General features: G+C 34.6%; 1 protein-coding gene across 2 annotated transcripts in view; it reads right to left on the bottom strand.

The window, feature by feature from the left end:
* Positions 1-26,287, bottom strand: part of LOC118188073 (transforming growth factor-beta-induced protein ig-h3-like) — a 65,920-nt gene that overhangs the window by 14,260 nt on the left and 25,373 nt on the right. For both annotated transcript variants that reach the window (XM_035358415.2, XM_035358416.2), the window contains 4 exons: positions 26,001-26,090; positions 12,714-12,778; positions 6,832-7,151; positions 4,279-4,570 (listed from right to left, as the gene is read on the bottom strand). In XM_035358415.2, coding sequence (XP_035214306.1) covers positions 4,279-4,570; positions 6,832-7,151; positions 12,714-12,778; positions 26,001-26,090 — 767 coding nt within the window. The remainder of the gene's footprint in view (positions 1-4,278; positions 4,571-6,831; positions 7,152-12,713; positions 12,779-26,000; positions 26,091-26,287) is intronic.

The raw sequence follows: 26,287 nt of genomic DNA, 5'->3' as shown, positions 1-26,287 counted from the left end.
TTTGAGCATCGTCGCCATTTATAAGAAGAAAACTGCCATCTGTGCCGGCATTTGATATGACATGCTTCCTACCAAGATCATGATATTACAGGATCTAACTCTCCTTGGCCAAATAAACTAATACTAGATACTACTAATGAACCTGGCGACTTCTTGCACAGGCGTGAAATAATACCAGCACAGAGAAAGGGTCAAAATAACCCTTTATTATTTTCAACTATGAAGAGAAAGGCACGTACTTCCTGCTTTACAATAACATCGACAACTTGCGGTGGAACTTAAGCGTTGTTACACAAATCGATTTCAGTTCAAGTCTAAAAAGTGTAGTGCTGGACTAGCACTTTAGGTTATGGCTAAAATAGGTTGAATCGACAGCCTAGCAGGGCGTGATAATTATTTATATGGCCAAAAGGCGTATCAGCGTAACAACAAGGTCAGAAAAGAAATGTGTATTAGCTTGCAAAAACACAATCTGAATAAACTCCAAGATTCACCAGTTTAAATACTCATTTCGGTTAACTTTAAATTTATATCCTGGCGAGGAAATGCGAGGGAAAGTTGAGAAGTTCAGCAGGAAAGATAACAAAAATTTGAATAATAGGTTAATTGAACTAAGAGAAACCCTACAACACTACCGAATTAACTTTTTTAGAATCTTTTTTAGAAATTTAATTATCTTTTTTAGAAATCCTGCATTCACTGAATTAGGCTGGTTATTCTCTCTGCACCCAGTCTAATGATAAGCTGTCTAGTGCAAATTAATTTAGCTCTTCTGCATTTTTGAGTGAAGATAATATGCACGCAAAAAATAAATCTAAATTGTACAAATTAGTCGTCTCCTCAGAAGGGTATCGTACTCTTACATATGCTGTAAAATAGTCAGTTACAGATAAGACGGGATAGTTTTATTTTTTACAGGAGGGAAAAAAAGGGGAAAAAAACCCAGAAAAGTCTTTCTAGATGGAGCTGAAACAAGTGAGAAATGTAATATTTGTCATCATGTCAATGAATCTTCGCTTTGGAAGTGATTCTAGAATATGAAAACTACACTAGAACTATCAAATAACCTAGCGATTACCCAAAGTGATTGCGTAAAGGAAAGTTGCTAGGACCCCATGTTTCCTTCTGATCTGCAAGAACCAATTATTACTTGATAACAGAACTTAGCTTGGTTTTAGAGTGTAACTTCATCCGCCGTCCAATCAAAACGAAGACTAAATTTAGAGAACTGCTGAAAAATTTCATTGGAAGGGTCAAGATTTTCAAAATCAGTGCCTCTCGGAGCAATTACATTTGTGTCTTAGTGTTGAAGAAAGGTGAACATAAAAGGACCTCAAAATTTTGCTAAAAATCACTTTACTTTGTGAATTCTACTTTCGTTTTTTTGTAAAAATCATATTAGATTCCAAATATTATTTTATGATGATGTCATGTCTATGATAAAGTGCAATTATATAGCTTCGAAGCTGTCAAAGACAGCTTTTGCAACCTCGGCAGCTCTATCAGTATAAAGTAGGTCCAGTGGGTCTTCAATGCCGATGTTAAACAGTCTGGTCTGGATTGCTGGGCAGCTGAAGATGTGATGGCGAGACAGTGGGATGTCATCTGGGCAATGAGGACAAATGTTGGTGTAACTACGCTGTCCGTCTGCAGAAATCCTCATCCCTTTTAAGGGATTTGTCCTAAGTCTGGTTATGATAGTCGATATGGTTCTGTCACAGTTCAATTCCGGGATGGAGTTTCCTTTAACTTGACCGATTAGTCTTTGGCTGACAACTGCATTGGCATCAACGAGGGTTAGGCAGTTGGATGGCTGAGGAGAATCACGGGATGCCTTTTCAAGCTCATCCGCCTTCTCATTACCAAAAATATTTACGTGAGCCGGTATCCATTGTAAGATGCAGGATCTTTGGGAAGCAATAATTTTGTTTGTGAGCTCAATGATCTGATGACTGAGTTGACATTTGCCCTTCTGGATCACTTGCAATGCTGATCTGCAGTCAGAGAAGATCATGATGCCCTAGGAACTCTGGTCTTCTTTAGAGAGATAAATCTCCAGAGCACTTTTGATGACGACGAGCTCGCATGTATAGTTGGAGGCAATTTTCCCAACAGGAATACTGTGGCATTTCTGCACTCCGTCTGGTCCGATGAAAAAGACTCCAACTCCTCCTCTGTTCAGATTGGAGTCGGAAGAGCCGTCTGTGTAGACGATCGTCAGATCTTGAGTTAAAGTCGTGAGTTCCTCAATGATATGGTCACCCTTTTCTTTGATTATTGCGGTGGGATCTTTCTTGGTACAAGGCTGTAAGAGATTTAAATAAATTTTTGTTTGGGGAAGAGGGCACAGAATGTTGTAAGGCTCTTTGGAAATTTTGAGAGTCTCATATTTGAGGTTGTTGTCATTTCTGATATCTTGGTCATGTTGGAGGGTCGAGGATCTCTTAAGCCTGCAATTATCACTCCATGCCCTGAAAGTTCTACTTGAGATATGATGTTCAGCAAGGGTTTGTATTTTGTTGGTAAATTTAATTGTTATTAATTTTCTTCTACTCTCCAAGGGGGCGAGGCAGCATTCCGTTTCAATTTTGATGTTATTCGTTGATGAAACAGCTCCAGTGATGATTTTAGAGGCCCTATATTGAACAGCGTCGATCTTTCCTTTAACAGTAGGCCTTGTCGATGGCCATATGGGTGCTGCTTATTCTAGAACAGGCCTGACGATGGAAGTGTAAGTATTCTTGAGGGTTTTTGGTCTTGATCCCCAAGAGGCACCACAAAGTCTTTTAAGGATGTTTAGCCTTTTTCAGTTCCTTTATTGAAACATGTTCAAGGCGTTTAGAGAAACTCAACTCTGCATCTAGAGTCAGTCCAAGATACTTGGGGTTAGAAGTATCTTATATGTATTATTTTGTCTAAGATATATCTTATAATAGACCTTTCGTACTGGATCAGTAAACGTTAGCTTCGTCTTTGTTTTCTAAAATGCATGATCACGACTTTGTTTTTTCCAACTATCTCTAGAGTAGAGCATACTGTGTTTCAGTCGGCCATACACACAAAAACGTTTCCGAGCAAGTGTTTATACATTTAGATTTTCATCAATTGTTCGTATTCATGATTTAAGTTATTTATTTAATGAGCACTAATTAATTTTAAATTTATTTTAGCTGTCTTTTTCATACTGTGATTTTTATTTTATATTTTATGTTAATGTGATGTGAATGTCCTTGGAGGAAAAATTTAACTGATCATTACTTGATGTATCTAAAATAGATTTTAATTAACATTAAATATTATTTTTATCGATAATTATACATTTTAATTTCTTTTTCTTTTAAAAAGTAAGTTAAAAATCATTGTAATAATTTTAAAATTTATTTTGGCTATAGAGAATGATGCCAACAATTATTCATTTAAACAAGTTTCATTAAACAAAATTGATTCATTCTGCAAATGAAGATGAAATATTCCTAATATTTTTCCTTCATTTACAGAAAGAATCAACTTTATTTTAATAGTCTATTTATTTTAGAAATGGACATTGTATGTACGATTTCATTTTATAGGCTTTATGAATATTAACATTTTAAAGTGATTTAACCATTTCTCCTTTTCTCACGGTAGAGACTTGTCGATTTGAAAATTTTCATCATATATTAGCAACGTCACACACACCTCGTGATTAAATGTGGCCTGAAGCGTCACCCCCGAGAGGAACTCGTCACTACGCGTTTTCCTAGCCTCCCCCCCCTCCAGATTAAAGCGAAAATGAAAAGAGGTCATTGATGGCTTTATTGGTCACGATTCGCTCCATAGCGGGGCTGTATCAAAATCTTACAAATTCACTTACGAGGACGGAAAATAGAAATGCACTTCTGCCCCTCTTCAGCTGATATTGCAATGGAACTGCAGATTTAAAAGCTTGTGTTTAGAGGATCGTCTTTGTTAATTTTCAGACAGGAAACTAGGGAACACAAAAGATTTTTTTTTTTTTTTGTTTTTTGTCTAGAGAGACGAGTAGAAGCTTGTCTAAATAGAGTCTTGACAGCTGTTGAAAGGGGGGGAGTATTTCTAAGGCCAGGTTCAGATGCAAAAATTTTATCTGTGGAGGAAAGAAAGCAAATATTTGAGTTTCATAAGAAGATGAAGTGCTTAAATAACCAGTATTTCTTAAACAGTTTTCAGTTGGAAAAACAAAGGCCTGTTAAACCGCGAATTTAAATAAGAAATTTTTTTAGTTTATATTGAATTCTGTTTATAAAAGGACCTACCAACCTTTTAGAGCATTTGGATCTTCCATAAGAGATTCCATAAAAGTTTGTGGAACTGATTCCCAGGCCTCATCAACTGGAGCAAATACTGTTATTGGTTTACGATCTCTCAGTTCATTGGACAGTTGCGCTCTGGCCATTATCGCTGCTGTGGTGCTTAAAGACTGAGTACGAGCTAAGAGATCTGTGACAGTACTTCGTCCAGGAGGCAGCAGTAATGTTTCAGTTACATGAAGCAAACCATTTGTTGCTTCTAGATTTGTTGAAATTAGTGGAATACAATTCACAGTAGTCAACTGAAATGGAACAAACGGGAGTTAATAAACATTCAGTCGTTTTTACCATTATCACACTCAGATGACCAGTCAGCAGTAATAAGAATAAAGTAAGCCATAATTTCATAGAAAACTGAACAATTTTATTGAGCTAAATTAGAAAAAAAAATTTGTGTTAAATATTCTAACTGTTCAGTAATGTATCATTTTTAAAATATTTGTGCCTACGATTACAGTAAGAAGTTTTTAATTTTCTAAGCTTTTGAAACAAGACGTTTTTTTTTTCACTGTTCATATTTTCTATAATAGAACAACTTCAAGAATAATAGAAAAACTGAAAAGAAAACTACGAAACAACTAAAAACAGCTCTTTTCCTTTTTATTATGTTATCGATTCAAAATGAACACATAGCAAACAATTAAAAATACTAATGCAAATGAAAAGCAAAAGTTTGCTGCCTAATAAAGACTACAAATATCATAAAATTAAAGCATTTTCCGATTTTGCAATCTTTAATTGTAAATTTATATTTTATTTTAGTGTTATATAAGCTGGTAATTAGTCAAGATTCATACTGTGATGGCATCTTAATTATCTCATGATATTATTGACCCTTTCATAATATAAAGGAAAAGATGTCTTTTTTAAAACGCTATAAATTTGGACTTCCATATAACCCGGAGATCATAAAAGGTAGAGCAGATATTCACAATACAGTTTTCGTGTAAAAATTTATTAAAATTTCATTTATTAAAATTTCATGAAATTTTAAAAGGTCTTTTTTAATTAATTAATTTTAAATAAGACCTTAACTAAATTATGAAAGTTGTTTTTAAATTAATTAAATTTTAATTCAGACTTTTAATTAAATTTTAAAAAGTCTTTTTAAATCGCTATAAATTTGAATTTCCCTATAACCCGGAGAAAATAAAACTTAGGGAAGATATTCACAATGCAGACCTCGTGCAAAAATATCTATTAAAATTTCATTACTCTCTAGAATATTTATTACCATCAATGAAGAAAGCAATGCCACCCTGCTGGCACAGTGGTAGGAGAGCCGTCTGCCAGAGTATTTAGCCTGGGTTCAAATACCACAAATGTCCATTGTATTTCTGCGGTATTTAAACTATTTTTGTACATAAAATAATACTTTTGAGCAGAAAATCCTCTGAAGGAGTTGATGTAAGGGGTGCTTGGATCTATCCCTTAGGGAATTTCTCTTCAAAATTTGAACGGAGCTGGGAAAATTCGTACTGTCTTCTGTCTATAATCTGTCGAAGACTTAAACCAATGCAGGCGCAACCCTTGTATTTTGGCAACGAAAAAATTCATGGACATCATCTGATACTATCAGTCAAATGACATAATTTATGATAACGGTGATGAAAATAAAGATGTCTCCTAGCAAATCATAATACGGAACTAGGTCTGTAGATTTCAGTTTATTTTCCTGTGACAATTTATTTTCATAAATTACAAGGGAAAAAGTATGAATGGTTTTTGTAAACCTGTATTCATGCGTAATGAAACCATTCTTCTACTTTCCAAAATATAGTGAAAACTTCGAGCACCACGGTAATAATTACTGCTTGCTTTAAATCTGGTTGTTACGTACTCAAACTACTAAATAGAACAGTATAACTATCAGATAATTCAATGAAGAAGATTAACATAAAATATGCTTTATTTTTCTTTAAAACCTCTCCAATTAAGATCAAACATTAATTAACCATTTTCATGGATAATTTGGCTTTAATATATCAATAAGGTGTTTTTTGATGCAACAACGATCAGTAGCGATTTGAATGAAATGCTACAAATGGCACTGACTAGTCTACTGAAGTAAAACTTGCGAATATAGAAATGCCAGTTTCAAGGTTTGAATAGGGTACTATAATGCTAGTTAAGAGCTCACTGCAAACAGGTATACCACTCCTGTCTGTTTGATCATTTTCAGAAATAATGCTTGGTGTTAAGCCAACAACCGTAGTTAAAAATGTTGACTTTACAGATGCATGCTCTTGTACCAAAATTAGTATTTTAAGCTATTATTTCTACTTAAATTTTTAAATTATTTGACGAATTATCCTGATCCTAGTGAAAAGTAATATAAGAAAAAGAAATTATTTTTATCATAATCAAAATTTCGTAATCGACTCTGATATTACATTCTTTCTTATATGTTTCAAGAATATTAGGCTTTAATTGTAAATTCAATGGATAGGAAGAAGATAAGATATTCATAAGAAGATTATTCATATGAGGAAAAAAAACTTACCCCAGAAGGAAATCTGGTTACAGCAACGGATCCTTCTCTGTAGAGTGTAGTGATAGAGTCCGGAAGTTCTTCAACAGGTAATCTACCCTCTACTATTGTGTATAAAAGAATTGGCGGACGGCTGCGAGATTTCTTAGTTGAATTCAGAGCCTTTTCTTGTTCTTTGGTCAAAGATCGAAAAGCTTTGTCTCGTGCAACAAACACTGTATATGCACCTCTATCAGTAAGCATAGGTAAAAGACCAGATTGTTCAGCATACTCAATGAACTTTGTAGCACCTATGTCTTTGGCTGTTTCAGCAATATTCTTCAGAGGTTCCACTGCCATTACAAAATTAAGCACGCTTTATATTATTTTTTAAAAAATATTTTTTTAGATTCATTAAAATGACTCATTTGTTTTAGGAATTAAGAAAGCAGAGCCGCGACAAGGGCGAGGCAAGTGAGGCACTTGTGTCAGGTAAATCACTAGAAATCACGCCAAACTGGCCATACGAATCCGAAAATTACTTTAATTATGTTTTTAAATTTGTCAGTTATTATTAGGAGAAATAAGCTTCGTCAAACTTAAATTAATAAAACAATAGGAAGAATTACAAGAAAATCTGGAAATTAATGCAATGTGCATTTCGATGTTATTTCTTATTTATCAAAAAAGTAATTTTTAACATTTTCATTTGAAAGTTGTAAATAATTGGTTATATTATTTTACTGAATTTATAAAGCAACGATTAAAAAATACGTTAAATTTATGGTATAATTATGCTATAAGAATTATGATATTTTGATTTAATTCAGTTACTTTTGCTTAATACAAATATAGCTATTTTGATATATTTATATAGAGAGAGGCGCGCATTTACCTTTTTGCCTCAGGTGAAAAAATATCTTGTCACGGCTCTGAAAGAAAGCAACTTTCTGAAAACATGCATATTTTTCAATTAATCGCCTTACTTTCCTTATATTTATTTGAAGTATTTTTGATGAATAGTAGCAGCAGAAACACGCTCATTTCAACTTTAAAATTAGGAAACATTCAGTGTCAAATTGACTCAAAATCTATTCTTGAGGCAAAACTATCTGCTGAAGCAGTTAAGTAGCATATTTTTGCCCCTCGAAAACCAGAATTCAGTGCTAGATATAATATATGCAGCTATTATCTAAAACTAATGTCAGTTTGAGGTCAAAGGTCAGCTTACTCTCAAATGGAGCAAATTCTTGCAAGCAAAGGAAAAAAAACCCATACGTTAAACGCATGCAGAGTTTTAAATTAATAAAAAATTATTTTACTTGAATTTTGCTTCGAGCTTCAATACATTTCTGACCTCTGGCTAGTCTGAAAATAATTTTATTGTGATTTAATATTGCTTCATTTATACATGCACTCTCATTCAGGCTAAATATATTATAATGATTGCTGTTATAATAAGTAACCTAGCTTATTCAAATCGGAATTATTATATAATTATTCTACAGAATATCGCCGCGTTACAGAATATTGAGTTAATGTAATGTTATCCAGAATTGCAATCCAGCTACAGTATCATCTGCGCTTCTTTCAATAATTGTTCAGCAAGACTCTGATATTTACTGAATATTTTTACTGAAAGCTTTTCAGAATAATTCTCAAATTCATATCATCAACCTAAATCCTCTATTTCTGCTTCTGTATTCTTCATTTATTAATCAATCACCCATTTCTTCTATCTCTGTCACACTTTCTATTACTGACTCAAGTGTTGCAGGAACTGACTCACAATATGGTCAAACATATAGACTACCAACACATGAGTACTAGAAAAATTCAGAGCAAATCTGAAGCAAAAAGGAATGACTGAAGTGTAGCAGTGAGAATGGGATTAACCAGAATATTTTTTCTGGAATCCACGTGTCATTATTCTTTGCAATGCATGCTTACAATAATTTGCTTTTCGTCAACACATTCTATATTCCATTTTTGATTTATTATTTAAAATTCAGGTCGTGGCTTAATCACATAGTATTATACTTTTACTTTAAGGAAATTGGTAAGTATCATGGTTACGGCAGTAATTCTATCGTGGGAGGAAAAAGAGGAAATTAATGAGGTGTTCGCGAGAGAAACTGTAAAATTTCGCAAAATTTTCTCGGCTAAGGATTTGCTTCAACATTTCAAGGGAAACAGTTCCTCTGTATACGAAGAAGTAATGTAAATAACAAGCTCTTAACTAAGTATTATATTACCAAACTGAAACTTATAGTTCATCGGCGCCATGTAAAAGCTAGGAATCTGTAAAACTACCATTTGAAGAAACACTCAAAGTCTTTTGCATGCGCCTATTTAAAAAAATTAAGCTATGGCATTTTCGCTATGATTCTCGCATATCAGACTCTTAAAATATGCATCTTTTCTTTTAGAATAATGGAAAATTGACAGAGGAAATGTATGTAAATATAAACAACAGAAGGTGCAAACTCGCAAGTCTCATCTTAGCAGCCATGTTTTATAACCCTATGAAACTACAGCAATATAATTCAACGCCATTTAGGAGGACAGTGTCCCACCAGTAGGAGTGCTCAAGACCACTAAATCCTAGTAGTTCGACCTTGGCTTGGGTTCGATCCCAGGCGAATGGGATGGCGGCACAGTTGGTTTTCATGGTCCCACGTGTAATGAAAACACAAGCTAGTTTTCTCCCAGTACGTCCTCCATCAAGGTATCCCTCCTCTTAGAAAGATAGTCCTGATAACTTTGCCATATTCAAATAACCTAACCTTAAGAGGAGTGCGTTATGATACACTGTATGACATATACAGGGTTAATCGCTTCCGCATGTAGAAACATTGGGGAAGAGTTTAATTTATTTGATTTGATTGTGGCAAAGCATTCCTGGGCTATCTGCATAAGAGGAGGAATGCCTTCGTAGATGACTTTCTAAGGGAAACTGGATCGATACACATTACACATGGGGAAAACCACGAAAACGCCCATCCAGCCAGCTTGTTCGCCAAAATTCGAACCCCAAACCGAACTATCAGTGTTCAGCGACTTTATTGCTCGATCGCTGGTGAGTCGACCGGGGAGGGGTAAGTTACTCAAAGATGAATCGCGATCAGAGCATGATAATGCTATCTCCTAAAGAGAGGGATGCCTTCATAGAGAACTTTATGCATTATGAAGGCTCGAAAACGCAATCGTACCGCGGTGGAGGGAGTATTGTGGAGCCAGTAAAATGTCTACTCGGGAAAACCGTCATTCGATAAACTTCCGCGAGGTACAAGTACAGATAGAAATATGCGGGTTACGAGAACTTCACCATTGTTAGTACAGGTATGGTTCCGTCTAACTAATTGTGTAAAAAACCTTTGTTCCAATTTTGATGCATAACACCCTGGTAGAGGGTTTCGAGTATCTTACATCCCTCTTTCCCTATCACCAAGCTACTCGAGAGGATTTCCGTCTCTTCAGTATTTTAAGCGCTTCGATGGCGGCCAAACACTTATTAACTTACAAACAACCATCCTTTCTCTGAAATTCGAACCCATTCTCAACGATATGGTAGCCAGCATTGCTAACTACTATACCGATCAGAATGGAGAAATTCGAAGTTAGAAAATAATGTGTGTAGCATATGGAGCTGCGAATTGTAACGGGCGATCTGCTGTGCAACTGCACGAGCAATGCTACCCGACAAAGCGCATTCCGAACTACCAAAAGTTTGCACGCCGTCTTCAAAGATTATATGAAACGGATTTGTACGAGAGTCTTGCCATAAATTGGAGACGAACAGCATAAAATTTAAGAGATGCTACTTCGTTATGCAGGAGACATTCAACATGCCACTTGCAATTGGTACTTGCTTCTGTCTTTCGCAGACCAATAGAGAGTTAGTTCCTTTTGCTCAATGTTATCTGCAGAAGGGTATGGCGAATCTCATTTTTTGGCTACCGACTAATGAAAGGCTATACTACCCCAAGTAAGGTTGCTATAATACACCTAAGTGGCATGCATAGGTGGTGGAGAACGTCTGTGCTACACGAACATACACAGTAGAGCAAAGATTTCCTTTAAAGCTTGATCTGACTTTGTGGAAGAGAATTTATTAGACCTGTAATCTCTCACCTATTCGGTTGGATGAACGGTATTATAAGAGGATTATGGAGGAAGTCTTGCCCAAACTTGAATGGCGAACAGATCCAGCAGTCGCTGCGCTATGATATATTACAGCATGATGGGTCTCCAGCGCATTTCATACGTGATTTTGGGGAGCACTTAACTGCGATATTTGGGCAAAGCGGATCAGGCTTGGTGGTCCCATTCATTGACCTGAAAGATTGTCTGACCCATCGTCCCTGGACCTTTTGTTGAAAGGCGGGGGGGGGGGGGGTCAGATGAAAGGTTTGGTGTATAGCAAACCCGAATAATGAGAAGGGTACTGTCACATGTGGCTGCTTAGCTAATGTTGCCATCCCAAAGAGGTCCGAAATATTTCAAAATGTCTGTGAATTCATGCGGCGTCGATATCAGGCTTGTGTTGAAGCTGCTACCGGAAATTTCGAACACCTTTGTGACCTCTCTTAATTTCGCAATGTTATATTTTATTGGATAAACTTATGTTACTCAGTTTGTTGCTATTTTTTGTGTGTGTATGTGTGTGTGTGTGTTCTCTGCACAATAGCACATAACGATAGCGTATCAGACTGAGCATTGCTATCTGCTCCTGATTCGTTCTTTGAGTAACATATGCCTCCAAGAAGTTTATACATGAAGTTGCGAATCACTCAACATGCAGTTTTTCTTCATTATGTAGGTAATCTGCTCCTGATTCGTTCTTTGAGTAACCTATGCCTCCAAGAAGTTTATACATGAAGTAGCGAATCACCCAACATGCAGTTTTTCTTCATTATGTAGCATATTTTAAAACTGAGCAAAAGGAACGTTCGGCACCGAAACCGTTATGGGAATGCCATCACTTCATACACCTTAGCAAGACTTAGGGGTATTTCATAATTTAAAGTTCAGGTCAATTTTGGGGACAGACTGATTTTGCAGCGTAATTGTTTTCGTAAATTCTAACGAAAGGTATTGTTAAGATTATTTAAATATTAAAATATTCTGGCAGTTGCAGTAAAACTTAAAAAATACCAGTGAAAAACTTGAAGCTCCTGGATTTATTCAATGTTCGCAAAAAATTATGATAATCCCGAAATTTCAAAAAATCTAAAATTCGGGAAATTAATCGCGAAAATTCCCACTTTGGTAAAATTTTTATCAAATCTTATTCCTATCTTAGTCATTATTTAACATGTCATAGGTATACGATTAATGGAAGTAAATTGGGTATTAAATTGGAAACGCATACTTGTAAAATAAAAATTACTATCTATCGCTGTACACATGTTGAATATGCAAAGAATGAGAATTTTTTCTAGAACTGCGAATAAAATATTGTTCATTTACCTCATTTCCATATTTCAGTTTTAAACTATTATTTTCCTTATTTAAAGCTAATTTGCTAAGATTGAAATATAGTAACGCGGGACAATGAAAGAAATTAAAATATCAGTGTAGCTTCTGAGAAGTAAGAGGAAACAGCCTCCTTATAACGATAAAAATTTTGATTTAGTTAAATAGATAATAGCAAACAGTAATATTTTCTTTTACCTCTTTCTAATGCTGTAAAAGCAGTTCAGCATTTTGAACAAAGGTATAATAATTTTAAATAAACATTATAACAAATTAGATACTTTAAAAACATATTCGATGGCGTAATAAATATGTTTTCTAATAAAGTAATATATTCATCCACTCCCTAGAATCAAAGATGAACTTTAGAAATTGAATTTATGGTAACTCTCAATTTTATTCTAAAGAGAAAAATAAATAAATGAATAAATACATACCTAAAGGGCATCCACGTTCTCCAGGTACTCTGCTGTATCCATGACAACAGGAATAGCGAATAATACTGAAACCGATGAGTAATACTTGATCACATTATCAACGTTATTACAGAAAAAAGACCAGAGAAAGAAAATACAAAACAAACAAAAGTAATATTGAATTTATGGTTTTACTAGCGGACTACAGCCAAAGCCAAATTTGTAAGTTCAACGTACAACCTGAAAAGAAAATACATGAAAACATTTCAATATGAATGAAATCAGTTAATTCTTTCCAAGCAACAACCAATTCGTAAATAATGTTTTGGTTGTCCGACCAAGAAACAAAACCTTTTGACACTTCAGGTTAATACGTATACGTATGACGTTGTGATTTAAATTTAATATAATATAACAACTTTTTCTCAATATCAATAAAAGCAATAATGTGGCAGTAACATATCGTGTCAGTTATCCTACCCTGAAACAAAAAAGCTGCCAACCGCAGCTATTTATTTAAAATGATGACATTAACGAAATATTTTTGGCATACAATGACGTCACATGTAATCGCCTGCTTTCTTCAACGTCAGAATATGATCTTACTTACATAAAAATGATTCATTTAATGTTTGGCAATTCTATTTTTATTTCATATTTTGTAAAACTTAAATGTTTTATTAACAAACTCTACAATTTGAAAACGAGCAGTGGCAACACTTTTCGAAATACAGCGGATTTTTATCTCAGCGCGCGAGATTGTCCCCAGTCGGAAAAATGAGTGCGAAAATTAACGTTTTCAGAGTTTTTAATTAATATCTCGGCTGATTAAATTCGCGCGAAGATGAGAACGGTCGAAACGGCTTCTCATGGATTTTTGGAATCTGGGATACCTCTCCCGAAGCTCAACGCCCCGCTGTTCCGGATGAGATATTGCCACAAACAAACAGACAAATAGATTTTAATAAAAAAAAATTAGTCATTTTAAGTTTGCTTCGTTAAGTTTTAATCCGAGTTAAGATTAATTCATACGCTTGTGTTAAAACTTGCTTTGGAGTTTTTTGAAAAAAGTACTTTCACATATCATGTTATTTTCAAATTCTGATAAAATGCTAATTGGTGGGCTCATGAGCGAGGCTTTATTAATTGAGATTTGATTGTAACTTTCTCTTCCCTTTGAACTTATAAAGCTTTAAGTCTTTCAAACTGAACGGGCAAATTATTTATGATTTACGAGGTCTTTTGGATGAAACCTACTAGATCCAATTTTATTTCGTGAGATAATGTGGTATTTGATTTTCGCCACATTCTTTACAGAATGATTAAAATATTAAATTTATTTTTGCTACTTAACCATCAGTTAATTTTATTGTTCGGCTTATCTTATTCAAATTTTGAATATATAATTTTTTTCAAATTTAACTCCAGTTTTGCTACGTTAAAAACTATATAACGTTAAATATAATTAATTCCCATTGTCTTAATGAGTTTTGTGTGATGTATAAATATTATGATTCTGGCTAGCGTTATAGCTTATTCATACTTGAAAGGATTCAAATCAGAGTTGAGATGAATTATTCAGAGTTGCTTTGGTAGCATAAACTAGTTCCAAACTCCTAGCAGACTTGAAGCGAATTATCGCATGGTCTGAAGTTAACTACAAAGACTTAAGAAGGTTGAAATAACCTTTTCATTAAATCAGAAGCTGAGTATAAATGCACGTCTCGTGTTCACAAAAATCTATCTCCATTTTTGGCAATGGCAATTTAAAGTAACTGGTGACAGGTGAAAGTGTGTGGAACACCAGAACTTCACTATGGGATTTTACACGTATTGTTCTCTCACACTAACCATCTAGAGCAAAAACCCTTCTAGGGTCTCCGCGAGCGCCCTGTTGGGTGAATTAATCAACTCTAAAATAAATTTTAGAGTTGATTACTTCCATGTAGTCTGATTAGGGAAAGGAGCGAGATTTTCGATTACCAGCATTTAATTCTAAAATAGTCATTTTCCTTTAACAGATTTGTTTTATAAATCGAAATAATCCAGGGTATTTCAACTAAATTCAAATGGGACTTACCTATAACAAATAAATATACGTGAAATTTAGTCATAAATATAATCCTAATACAGCATATTAAAAAAGACAATTCTAAATGATGAAAGTCACAGACTACCACTGGAAACTGAGAAACAACACACTCTGAAATCTAACTAATGCATTTGAACATTTCCTTCTACTCTTTCCAACAAACATAATGTGTATAATTTAAATCAACTCGAACTACATAATGCTAGAAACAAAATATTACCACAGACATATAATTTCAATCTTACATGATTAGTACCGTTAAAACAGACATTTTTATTTGGCTATCCCTAGATTAAGTTTATATTATTTTACTAAACAACAGCATTTTGAATTTTGTGAGTTTGTGCTATAGCTTCAGAACTTTTCTCGCATATATTAAAACCCCTTGAGAAGGAACTCCAATTCTTTCCAAAACTCGCATTCACGTTTTAACTCAGTCGATTATCTGATAATCAAAGTGAACAACGCGCCAATACAGACCAGCATTTGGATAAATAAAATTATCCATGCCGTGATAAAATTCTCTGCTTTCTTTCACACTTATTCTGGTAAAAAAATTGAATAGTTTACTGTTCAGCATGTAAAGGCTGATGACGGTCGGTACATAGCTACCCTCTTTTAGCGGCGGTTACTAATTTGCATGGGTGAGGATCATGGCAATTAAACGTGCAAGTATGTGATTTACGAATGAAAACTTTATAGGTATTTAATGTCTTTGTTCACAGTCTTTAAATGAGTGGTTCCCAACATGGATTCCACGCTCCACGGAGGGACAATTTGATTGTTAAGGGGAGCAACTATGTGTATGTTGCATACAGGCATTAGAATTTTAGAAACGCTTCGATGGGGCATGGCAAAAAAAAAAAAAAAAAAAAAAAAAAGGCTGAAAGACACTTCTTTAAATGATTTGATCTTTGAGAACTTGTATATTGAAAGTGCATTTCTAAAACACCAGAGAGAGATCACTCAGTATGAAAGCACATGTTTGAAAATGAGAAAGATAACAAACCTCATAAAACCTATTTAAAGTTTCTTTGTTTTAGAGCTTAGAATTTGGGTGATTGTGTTTTTGAGTTGTTTTGTTAATGGGAAAGTTAAAAACCAAGAAAATATGCGGCATAACGTTTCTTCCGCAGGCAACCCTTAGCCTGAACCACGATTCAGAGTCTGGGTATCACATTAATGTTGAAAAACACAAAAAAAATAATTTTTCTTTTTCTACTCGATTTCTGTTTTAAAACACAGAATGATACGGCGATCCATAAAGATGCAATTCTGTTCTTTTTGTTAGCCTGACCTTCGGTTGTAATTAGATGACCGCAGAAGATAATTATCGTTTCCGTAGCCTGTAATTTTCAATGTATACTGCTTTGCCTGTCTATGTCTTGCCACTTCGAAGGTCGTAAGAATTTTGGAATTTATAAGACAAGCTCCCCATTCTAAAGGCATTTTACCCAAAACCCGTCCACTTAAAATAGAAATAAGTAACGATGATTGACGGTAACATTGTGAATACATTCCTTGGTATGTTGAAAAACGTTACGAATAATGATGATGCAGCTGTGAAACCTTGTTATTGAGTTTCGTTTTATTCTGTAAATAATAAATACATAGCAACACGAATGTGTGCAAATTAAAATTTTTTTACTTTTTACCTCTCGCAACCTAAAAATATGTTACGGTGAAACACCGAAATCTGGAGAATGTCGACTTTCACCGGTGAATGTCAACATTCACATAGTCTCTTGGTTGTATGTCCGAAACGTATTCCAAATACTCTTATTTCTGACTTACACCGGTCAATGTCGACATTCACCATGTACTAATGGTGAATGTTGAACATATAACAATATTATATTTTTTTCCCCGTAATTCAGTCGCGAATAAACGCACTTGAGACTTGAAATAAGAACTTAAGAACATGAGAACCTAAAACACACAATACATTCAAAATGAGAAAGGAAAATACTAGAAGTTAAAAACTTACTTAATTATACAGTACGTTCTAAATGAGAAAATAAAATAACAGTAATAAAAACTTACTAAATTATGTGATTCAAATCTTATTTATTGCAACAACTTAAACTATTATGGCACTTTATGACCTCTCTTTTCGACTTTCACCAGAGCATATCTGTGATTGTCGACATACACCGGTGAGGGTCCGAATATACAAGAATGTAGTGCAATATTCGATCTTTCACCGACGTATTTGGTGAATGTTGATATTCTCCGGTGAAAGTCGACATTTTCCAATTTCGGTCTTTCACGGTAACATATATATATATATATAGGTAAGGGAGGAAAATTTTTCAGTTCAAAAATTCCATAGTGAGTTTTCAGTGAAGAAGCACAAATTAGAGTCTCCACGACATGTTTTTATTAATTTTAAAGTGCTACCTGTGTGTCTGAGGGTATGCTATAAGGTTTTCTCCTGCCTTCTTAGCATGCCTTCGTGGTGTAGTGGTTCGAGTCCCGGCGAGGGCATTGCTCATTTTTCATCTCTTCTGCTTCAAAATGACCTAATGTCTCAACAATATGTGTGACAATTTTTTTGTGCACGATAAATCTTGTATGAAACTCACAAAAACTTCCATTCCCCGTAGTTGTGTTTTCTACATTCAGATAAGAAACTGATTAGACTTTTAAGTAAAATTGGGCAAACGGAAGTGGTACTTTTGTTTGAAGCCTATAACTGTCTGTTTAAACTAGTGCAACTTTGAGTCCACAAATAATATTTTAACTTGAAGCCTCCGCTAAAAGGAAACAAGGGAACTCACTATTTTTACCTCCCGCCAACCTACATACATACGTATGTTTTAGTGTTCAAAAATTCAGTAGTGAATTTTCAGTGCATAAGCACAAATCAGAGTCCCCTCAACACGTTTTTTACTATTTTTACAATGATGCCTGTCTGTATGTGTGTCTGTACGTGTGTGACGATTCTTTGGTCTACGGTAACGCTTATTTAAAACTTGTGGTGCAAATTAGTTTGCGAGGATTTAAACTGAGATTTTGGGATTGTAAGGCAGAGCGTGTTCTGTTTCTAGAGGCCATAATTAAGTTGTTGCTAGCTCCAACAAGATTTGTAATCGTCGGCCCTGCATTATAATTCCCGATATTTGAATATCTACGCCGGTTAGGTTGTGAGCCAACTTCGCGTTAAATTGAACTGTGCAGTCTTCGACTACAAGTTTATTTTGAATTTCAAATTATTGTTACTTAAATTATCTCGCCACATGTGCTGGCTGAGTTTTAAACGCCAAGTGTGCCTTCTGTTCTTCTTTAGTTTTAATAAAAGTCTTTTATACCCTTTTCAAGTCTCAGTTGTTATTTTAGACTTATCGATACTTCGCTGTAAGTCTATGGTTACATTTTATGATACCCAAAAAGACTAAAATTTTCTATTTTCCGTGCTTAAGCTTTTTACATTCATATAAAGATTTGATTAGATTCTGTTTAAAATTGGACAACTGGAAGCAGCACTTAGAACTTAGAAGTACTTAGAAAAAAACTTATAACAGTTTTTAACGGATAATCGGAAGTGATACTTTAAAGAAAATCCATAATAGTTTTTAATGAAAAACTGTATTAAAATATTACTAAAAACTTTTCAATTTCAGTACTAAGTCTTTTATATCAATGGGAGCAAACATATTAGATAGACATATAACATAGATTTCGACTTAAACGATTCATCGAAAGTAATACTGGTAGAGACATTAGGTATTTTTTGGAAGCAGGCAAGATGAAAAATTAGCTACGTCTTCGACGGGAATCGAACTTCGGACCTCTGGAATACCGGCCCAGCGTGCAGAACCATTACACCACGAAGGCTCGATAAGAAGGTGGAAGAAATACCTTATATACTCCCCCTTTTAAAGAGGCGACTGGGGTTTTTTAGGGGACCCAATCGCCAAATCCTGGGTGTGGAGAGTCATCATCCACAACCCTTTTTAGTTCGGGCGCCACTGTAGAGACATTAAGTATTTTTTGGGAGCAGGCAAGATGAAAAATTAGCAACGCCTTAGCCAGGAATGGAACCGCGCGGAATCTATAATACCGGCCTAGCGTGCAGAACCACTACACCACGAAGGCACGCCAAAAAGGTAGCAGAAATACCTTATATACTTTATTTGAAGCTCTGAACGCAGTTTCCTGAAAAAATATATAATAGGATAATCCAAAAGCTTACACATTTGGTATTTAAAACAAGTATGTGATTGAGAACAACATATTACATAAGCATTAAATGTATTCTTGCAATTACGCTACATGCAACGAGATTAAGGTCATTATTGAAGATGAACTCTTGTCATGAAGCAATTAAATACATTAGACTCAATCCTCAATTTTTTGTCTGTTTCACTTTTGTGTCAAATCACTTTTCAGATAAAAGGATGCTGCCACCAAATGTTATCGCTGTGTATTATTTTTATAGAAATAATATACAGAATATTAAAAAAATGCGATGTGAACACCAGGCGACTTCCTTATACGGCCTATTAAATTATACCCATTTTTTGATGCTCTTTATTTAAATTCGTTCCTCGAATTATTCTAACTTGAATTACCGATCCCTCAAGGCAAGTTTAAAATGACATAAAAATTGCAAATTTTGAAATTAAATACCACGTTCAGTTTTTGAAGAACGGCAGTCAAACTTCTTATAATTTTATTTTTTCATAACCGGTATAAAACTTTCTCAAAGTATAGGAACCGGAAGACCGCATTAAAAGCTAGATTTCGTTATTTGCGAAAATTAATTATTTTTTTAATTTGACATTGCCAAAATATGAATATTTTCTTCATTTAAAACACTTCTGTAATTATAAGTATATGACTATGACCAACGATTGCGAAAATAAAAGGACGGGTAAGAACTTTGAAACCGGGTAAGAGGGTGGGCATATACATATATATGTTTGATTCTTCCGATTGTAGTAAAAAATAAAGATGCACAACTAGATGTTCTAGCAGTCCCATATAAAAAGTTTAAACTTTTATGTCTAACATTTTTTGCGTTATGGGAGATACATGCATAGACACATACGTATGTATGTACGAACGTTAAAAAAAAAAAAAAAAAAAAAAAAAAAAAAAACACCTCTTAGAATCCATATTTAAATAAATTTCCAATCTGTGTTGGAAAAAAGAGTTCTGCCCATACGTACAAACTTCACGCAAAATATTTTTCAGATGGATTCGAGAACGCTCAGAAGGGATTTTTCTGTTCAAATACTATACCCGAAATTTTTCGCGATTACAACGATTCCTTTACTTTGTAGGGACATTAGGTATTTTTGGAAAAGCCGAAGAGATGAAAAATGAGCAACCGCCTTCGCCGGGAATCGAACCACGGACCTCTGGAATACCGGGCCAGCGTGCCGAACCACTACATCACGAAGGCACGTTAAGAAAGTGGGAGAAATACCTTATATACTTCCCTTTTTAAAGGGCGACTGGGGTTTTCAGGGGACCTAGTCGCCAAATCCTGGGTGTGGAAAAACTTCATCGAACACCCTTTTAGTTCGGGCGCCACTTGTAGAGACATGAGGTATTTTGTGGAAGCAGACGAGATAAAAATGAGCAACCTCCTTCTACGGGAATCGAACCACGGACACCTGGAATACCGGCCCAGCACGAAGAACCACTACACCACGAAAGCACGCTAAGAAAGTGAAATTTAGTGAAAAGCGCAGCGCACGAATAGAGTTTGGTTTGAATTGCACACCCAAATGAGGTGTAGAAAATAAACCCTGCTGGTGGTGAAGACATATGTTACGTTTGCAAATGAGGAAGGGAAAGGCCTTAAAGTGCCTATTTTAAAGTAATAGGCATAGTGGGATAAAAATACTATTTCTTTCAGTTATTGAGAGAACGCTGTTTACCGAAGTAGCATGGAGCAAATAATGAATATTGCGTTCGTTTTAAAAATTCGGAAAGTGGTAGTTGAAATTTATTAAAGAAACGTATGCAATAACTGTATATCCCCTGCACAAATATTCAGGTGGTATACATAATTCCAAAATGGTGTAAAACGATTGAAGCTAAAGTTAGGTTTGGACCTCAGGTCTGTTTGTGATGAGGAACTCATTGCAACAGTGAGAGAATGGGTGCAGAAATGTCATTGCTTGACTGTGAGAATGATAGAAGACGAGTTTAAGCTAGGTGATAATTAGTCAACTTTTAAAGGACGATTTGGTCAAAATATAATTTACTTCCCATTTTCTGTCACTTTCTTTTTCTAACGATCAGAAAGAGGATTATATCCAGTATGCGAAAGACCTTTCAAATTTGTCATTAAAATAAAAATTTCTTTAAATCAACTTGGAATAGCTTTCTTTAAATCAACTTGGAACTAAAGGGTAAAGCATGGAATTTCTGCTAGGATGCCACAACTGAATGCCAAAATTCTGAATGGAAGGTATCAACATTACCTAAAGAAAAAATATCGTCTTCAGAAGTCAGAAGTGAAAACACAGGTGGCATGTTTCTACAAAACCAAAGGAATTAGTTATCATAAATGTGGTTTTGAGAGACCAACTGTCAATGATATTTATATTTAAACATACGGAAGACGATTCTCCGAGTTTAAACCAAGTATTTAGTATGTGGTAGTTAATTACCTCTTCACGATAATGCAGCAGCTTAACAAGCAATAATGGTACAAGAATGTGTAGAGAATATGCCTTAATTGTGTAATGCCTTAATGTAACTTAATTGTGGCAAATCCTCAATAAGACCCTAAGCGACTTATCCCTCTGTCTAAGATGAAACAGAAACGTAAGAAGGATGTAAAAGACCCTTTTTATTTAAAACTAAGTGAGATGAACAGACGGCGCATCTAGTACTTACAAATCAGCCAGCCTTATAGCGACAACCAAAATAGCCTTTTAAATTTTAAATTAAACCTAAGTATTAATTATCCAGAGGCTACGCAGAGTAATTTCGGCACGAAAGTTAGCTCTTCTGCTTACAAGGGCGAGAAAGCAGTATCGGCAAGAATAAAGCAACGCTGAAGACAGGAACTCTTTTCTCAGAATAAAAAAGTAGCAACGTGGCCTTCAGCGAGCAGAACACACTGTATCTAAACAATCTCAAATCATCACTTAAATACGTATACGCGAGCTAATTTGCATTTTGGAAGGAAAACGGAAAGGGCAAACTGACAGTACAGGTTCAGAACATAAAATAACTAATAATTAACATGAATAATGCCTTCAAATATTTGGCTAAAAACTGTGTGTTCTTAACCATTCACTCTGCTTCTCTAATTCATCCTCCTGCAATTATCATCTATTCAAATTCTATTGAAAGGTCGCTCTCTGACGACGATCACGATTTTAAAGGATTGTAACATCGAATCTTTGGGTAGTACCACATAAAGAGAAGCATAGGTCGTTTTAGGCCTTATTTGGATCATGCCATTCAGTGTGTCTTTGCAAAAGGTTAAATATAAAAAGTAATGTCCTTGTTTTTTCGTTTTTATTTGTTTGTTTGTTTTTGTTTTATAGATTCAGTCTCATTATTTAATTATCAGAGCGTATATTTTTGGGCACATAAATTGCTTTTGAGCTGGATAATAAATATTTAAATATATGATTCATATATCAGTTTGCTGTTTTCATAGAGCTAGAAAACGCAGTTTTCTGATAAGACGTAGTTTTTGCGATTGAAATAACTTTCTGCTGCCATACCGTTTTATATTCTGATAATTCTGAGCGTTTTTTTCTTCTTAAATATGCTGAGCAGTGAAACCTAAGCAGCATGTATTACATACATGATAACGATCATTTTAACATTTTATTTATGCCTCTCAAACTGAGTGTCTCAGAACTTAAATTCGCAGCTCTTAAAATTTTAATTATGAAAAAATTAAATACTCATATTGGTTAAGATTGATTGTTACAGTAACTGCATAGTCCTACAATGTAAAATCTTTTTTTGAAGATTCTACCTCTTCTTAATGTCATTGCGTACTCTGAATTCAAAATATCCTTCGAAACTAATACTACTCTTTCCAGAACTCGATATTTTTTATTCAGATCTTAATTATGTAAATAAGGTAACTACAGTACACAATTTAAATTAATTACAGACACATTTTTATGAATGAAATTAAATAAATATTTAATGTATTAGCAATTTAATGTCAATATTATCATAAAAAATTTTATACATTTTATTGCTAACTGTATAAGAAGAATTGAAGCTGTTCTTTTGCATAGTGGGAACAAGTATCCCTTTGTAGCTGTTGACCATTGTATGTATGTCCAATTAAAATATGAAGATTTGAAATCAGTTCTCCTGCATATAACATACAATAATCACAAAAAATTGGTTTATTCACAGCTTAGAATATTACATATACGTTTTGGTCAACAGGTGTATTACACTATATTCAAATACTATAGGTAGGACAGCAAAACAGAAAGCCGACATCCGACGTAAAACACACCCTGTACACTAAGAAACCCTCTTGAATCTGGCACCAACAAACATTTTACCTCAAACCCTGTTAACAGAGAAAAGATACTTTTAGCCTGTTTCTCATAAAACTGGTCCCATTAAACAATTTGCAGACGTACTCATAAAAAGCGAAAATTGCTTTCAACGTCTCTGTTAAAAAATACCCTGATACACTCTCCACTCAAAGGCTAAGCTACAAAAAGTTACATTCATCCGACCAAACATTAGGAAAATAATATACCAGCTCATATATTAGAACATGAATATTAGATGAGTGTTTTTACATTGTCAATAAATTATTTTGAAAAAGAACATCTGAACCGCTAAAGATTATCTTTAGTAACTATTTGTATAACAATAAGAACCTTGAGTATCTAAGTTAAGGAGTTAAACCCTAAGGCTGTAACTGAACGTATGCTATCAAATTCAAACTCTAAGGATTTTCTGTTCAATATAAACCTCGTAAAATTATCCATTAAAATATGAATATTGAGTCGATTCTCGCGCACATAAAATAGAATAATCACAAATGATTGATTTGTTCAGAGCATGTATTAAATATGCTTTTTGGTCATCAAGTACATTAAGCTAAAATACCATTTTATGAGTGGGGCAGCAGAACAGAAAGACAGGATTCGATTCAAAATACATTGTCCACTAAGAAATCTTCTTGAACCTAGCTACAATAAACATTTCACCTTAAACCTGTTAACAATATATATATATATATATATTCTTTTATCCCCATTTCTCATAAAACTGGACCTATTAGAGAAATTGCAGAGGTACTCGTAAAAAGGGAAAATTGCTTTCAGTACCTCTGTGAAAAGCATCTGTTTATTCTCGCCTTTCAAAAGCAAAGCTGGAAAATGTATATTCGTCCGACCAGATATTAGAGAATTAATAAATTGGCCTGCAGGTACGATATTAAAATTGCACATATATTTTAGCTTGTGAATGAAGTATTTCGAAAAGGAAATTTGAACTGCTAAAGATTATATTTACTTAGTTTTCTTTTCTTTTTTTTTTTTTTTTTTTTTTTTGTGTGTGTGTGTGTGTGTGTAACAGTACGATGGCCATAACTGAATGTATGTGACCAAAATTTAAATCTTAAGTGTTCTCACCAAGTATAAAGCTGCTCTTAAAATACATTCTTGGAATATTTTTTCCAAAACATGGACGAAAAGTACATCTACTAAGATTAAAGCATTTAGAATAAGATGAAAGAGAAAATGCTAAGTATGCTATTATCTTAGCATTTTCTACAGTACAGCGTAGTTATAGAACAGAAATCCCAACAAACGCAATTTCATTATCAAAAGAGTAATGCAAGGCCTCTGATTAAGAATTTCCCTCCCGTAAACAACTGTATTCTAGCATTTAAATGTTCATATAACATTCTATACCAATATAATTTTTTTCCCTTGAAGTATGTAGAGTACTTTTCATTGCAGTCCACTTTGGTTGTTTTTTGACCATTCAATTCAACAAGAGTGTCAAAGTACACCGACCAAAGACGGATTAATACAAATTGCACTGATTGCATGGTGGAGAAACATTAAGGTTATTTCCAAATTCATCATACCCAAAAAATCTACAAGGGAAATTTTTAGCTTAGGAAACAATAAAAAGTCTGCGGGTGCAAGGTCTGGAGAGTATGGTAGATGCTGCATTTCAATGACAACATGCTGAGTTAAGAGTCGCCTCACAGGCAACGCAATGTGTGGGCGGGCATTGTCATGTAGCAGCAGCCAACTCCCATTTTGTTGAAAATAAGGCCTCACTCTACGAATTCGTTTTCGAAGTCGGTCAAGAACTTCTGTGTTGAACTGTCCATTGATAGTCATATTAGGAGGAAGAAATTCATGATGAATGAGTCCATCGCAATCGAAGAAAGCGATCAAGAAAGCCTTGATTTTGGACTTTTCAAATCGAAATTTTTCCTGCCTTGGTGGACTTGGAGACCGCCATTCGGAGCTTTGACGCTTGGTTTCAGGGTCATATTGATAACACCAAGTGACTATCCTATCCAGGAACGCATGGAACATATCTTGCGTCAAAATTCGCCGAACAGTCTCTTTGTCCGTGTTGAATTCATTGGCGAGTACTCGAATAGTCAATCGACGATCACATTTCACCATATCGCGAACTTTTTCAATTGCTTCCGGCGTGCGTACGGATTGCGGCCGACCTGTGTATGGATCATCTTCGACGCTTTCGCGAAAGCGGTTAAACCATTTAAAAGTTCTTGAGCGAGATAATGCTTCCTCGCCGTAAACTTGCTTTAACATTTCGTATTTTTTCGCAGCTGTCTTGCCCAATTTGAAGCAAAATTTAATTTTAATTCTTTGCTCCATTTTCACTTCGACAATAGGAGTTTAAGAGCTACGTTTTAATGCCCCTTTCCACGAGAACCACTTACTTCAGAATGGCGCCGATTACACTGCCCATGCGCAAGAAAACGCTCTTCAATATGCAATCATTAGCGCTATCTTCCGACTTTTCGTTCTCCTACAGTTACGTCAGTCCTGGAAATTAATAGCCGGACCTTGTATAAAAAAATATTTGAATTAAAAAAAAAATTTTTTCACGAACTTTGGAAGCTCATTATATACATTTCACAAAATAACTGAGTAATGAGGACTTCATTCCAGGTTATTTAGAGACCACAGTTTACAGAGCATAAAAATGCATTAGTACTTTAATTCCTTTACATCTTCGAACATTAAATGAAGTTAACTTACGTTTCTGTGCCGCATAAATTGCCTCCAGTCCAGGGTGTTGAGAAATGCCGCTTATTCCCTTCCACAAGCTCTTCTGCGCATACCATTGGCCTAAACAGTTAAATTATATTTTTATAGAACATGCAAAATAGCAATTTTGTAGGCTGTATTACAGTAATGTAATTGTTTTAAATAATTAGACAGAGAAACAAATAGTCATAGTCTCAAATGTCCAGAGTTTTTTATAGAAATTAATGTCTTACTAGTGTTATTGCAAAACCCCTTTTAAAGAAACTTCTCAGCATGAA

This window comes from Stegodyphus dumicola, chromosome X2 (assembly GCF_044657685.1).
Source record: "Stegodyphus dumicola isolate Sdum_Otavi_A_Nest chromosome X2, ASM4465768v1".
Taxonomy (NCBI): Eukaryota; Metazoa; Arthropoda; class Arachnida; order Araneae; family Eresidae; genus Stegodyphus; species Stegodyphus dumicola.
The sequence above is the reverse complement of the archived record's forward strand: the minus strand, read 5'-3'. Positions and strand labels throughout refer to the sequence as shown.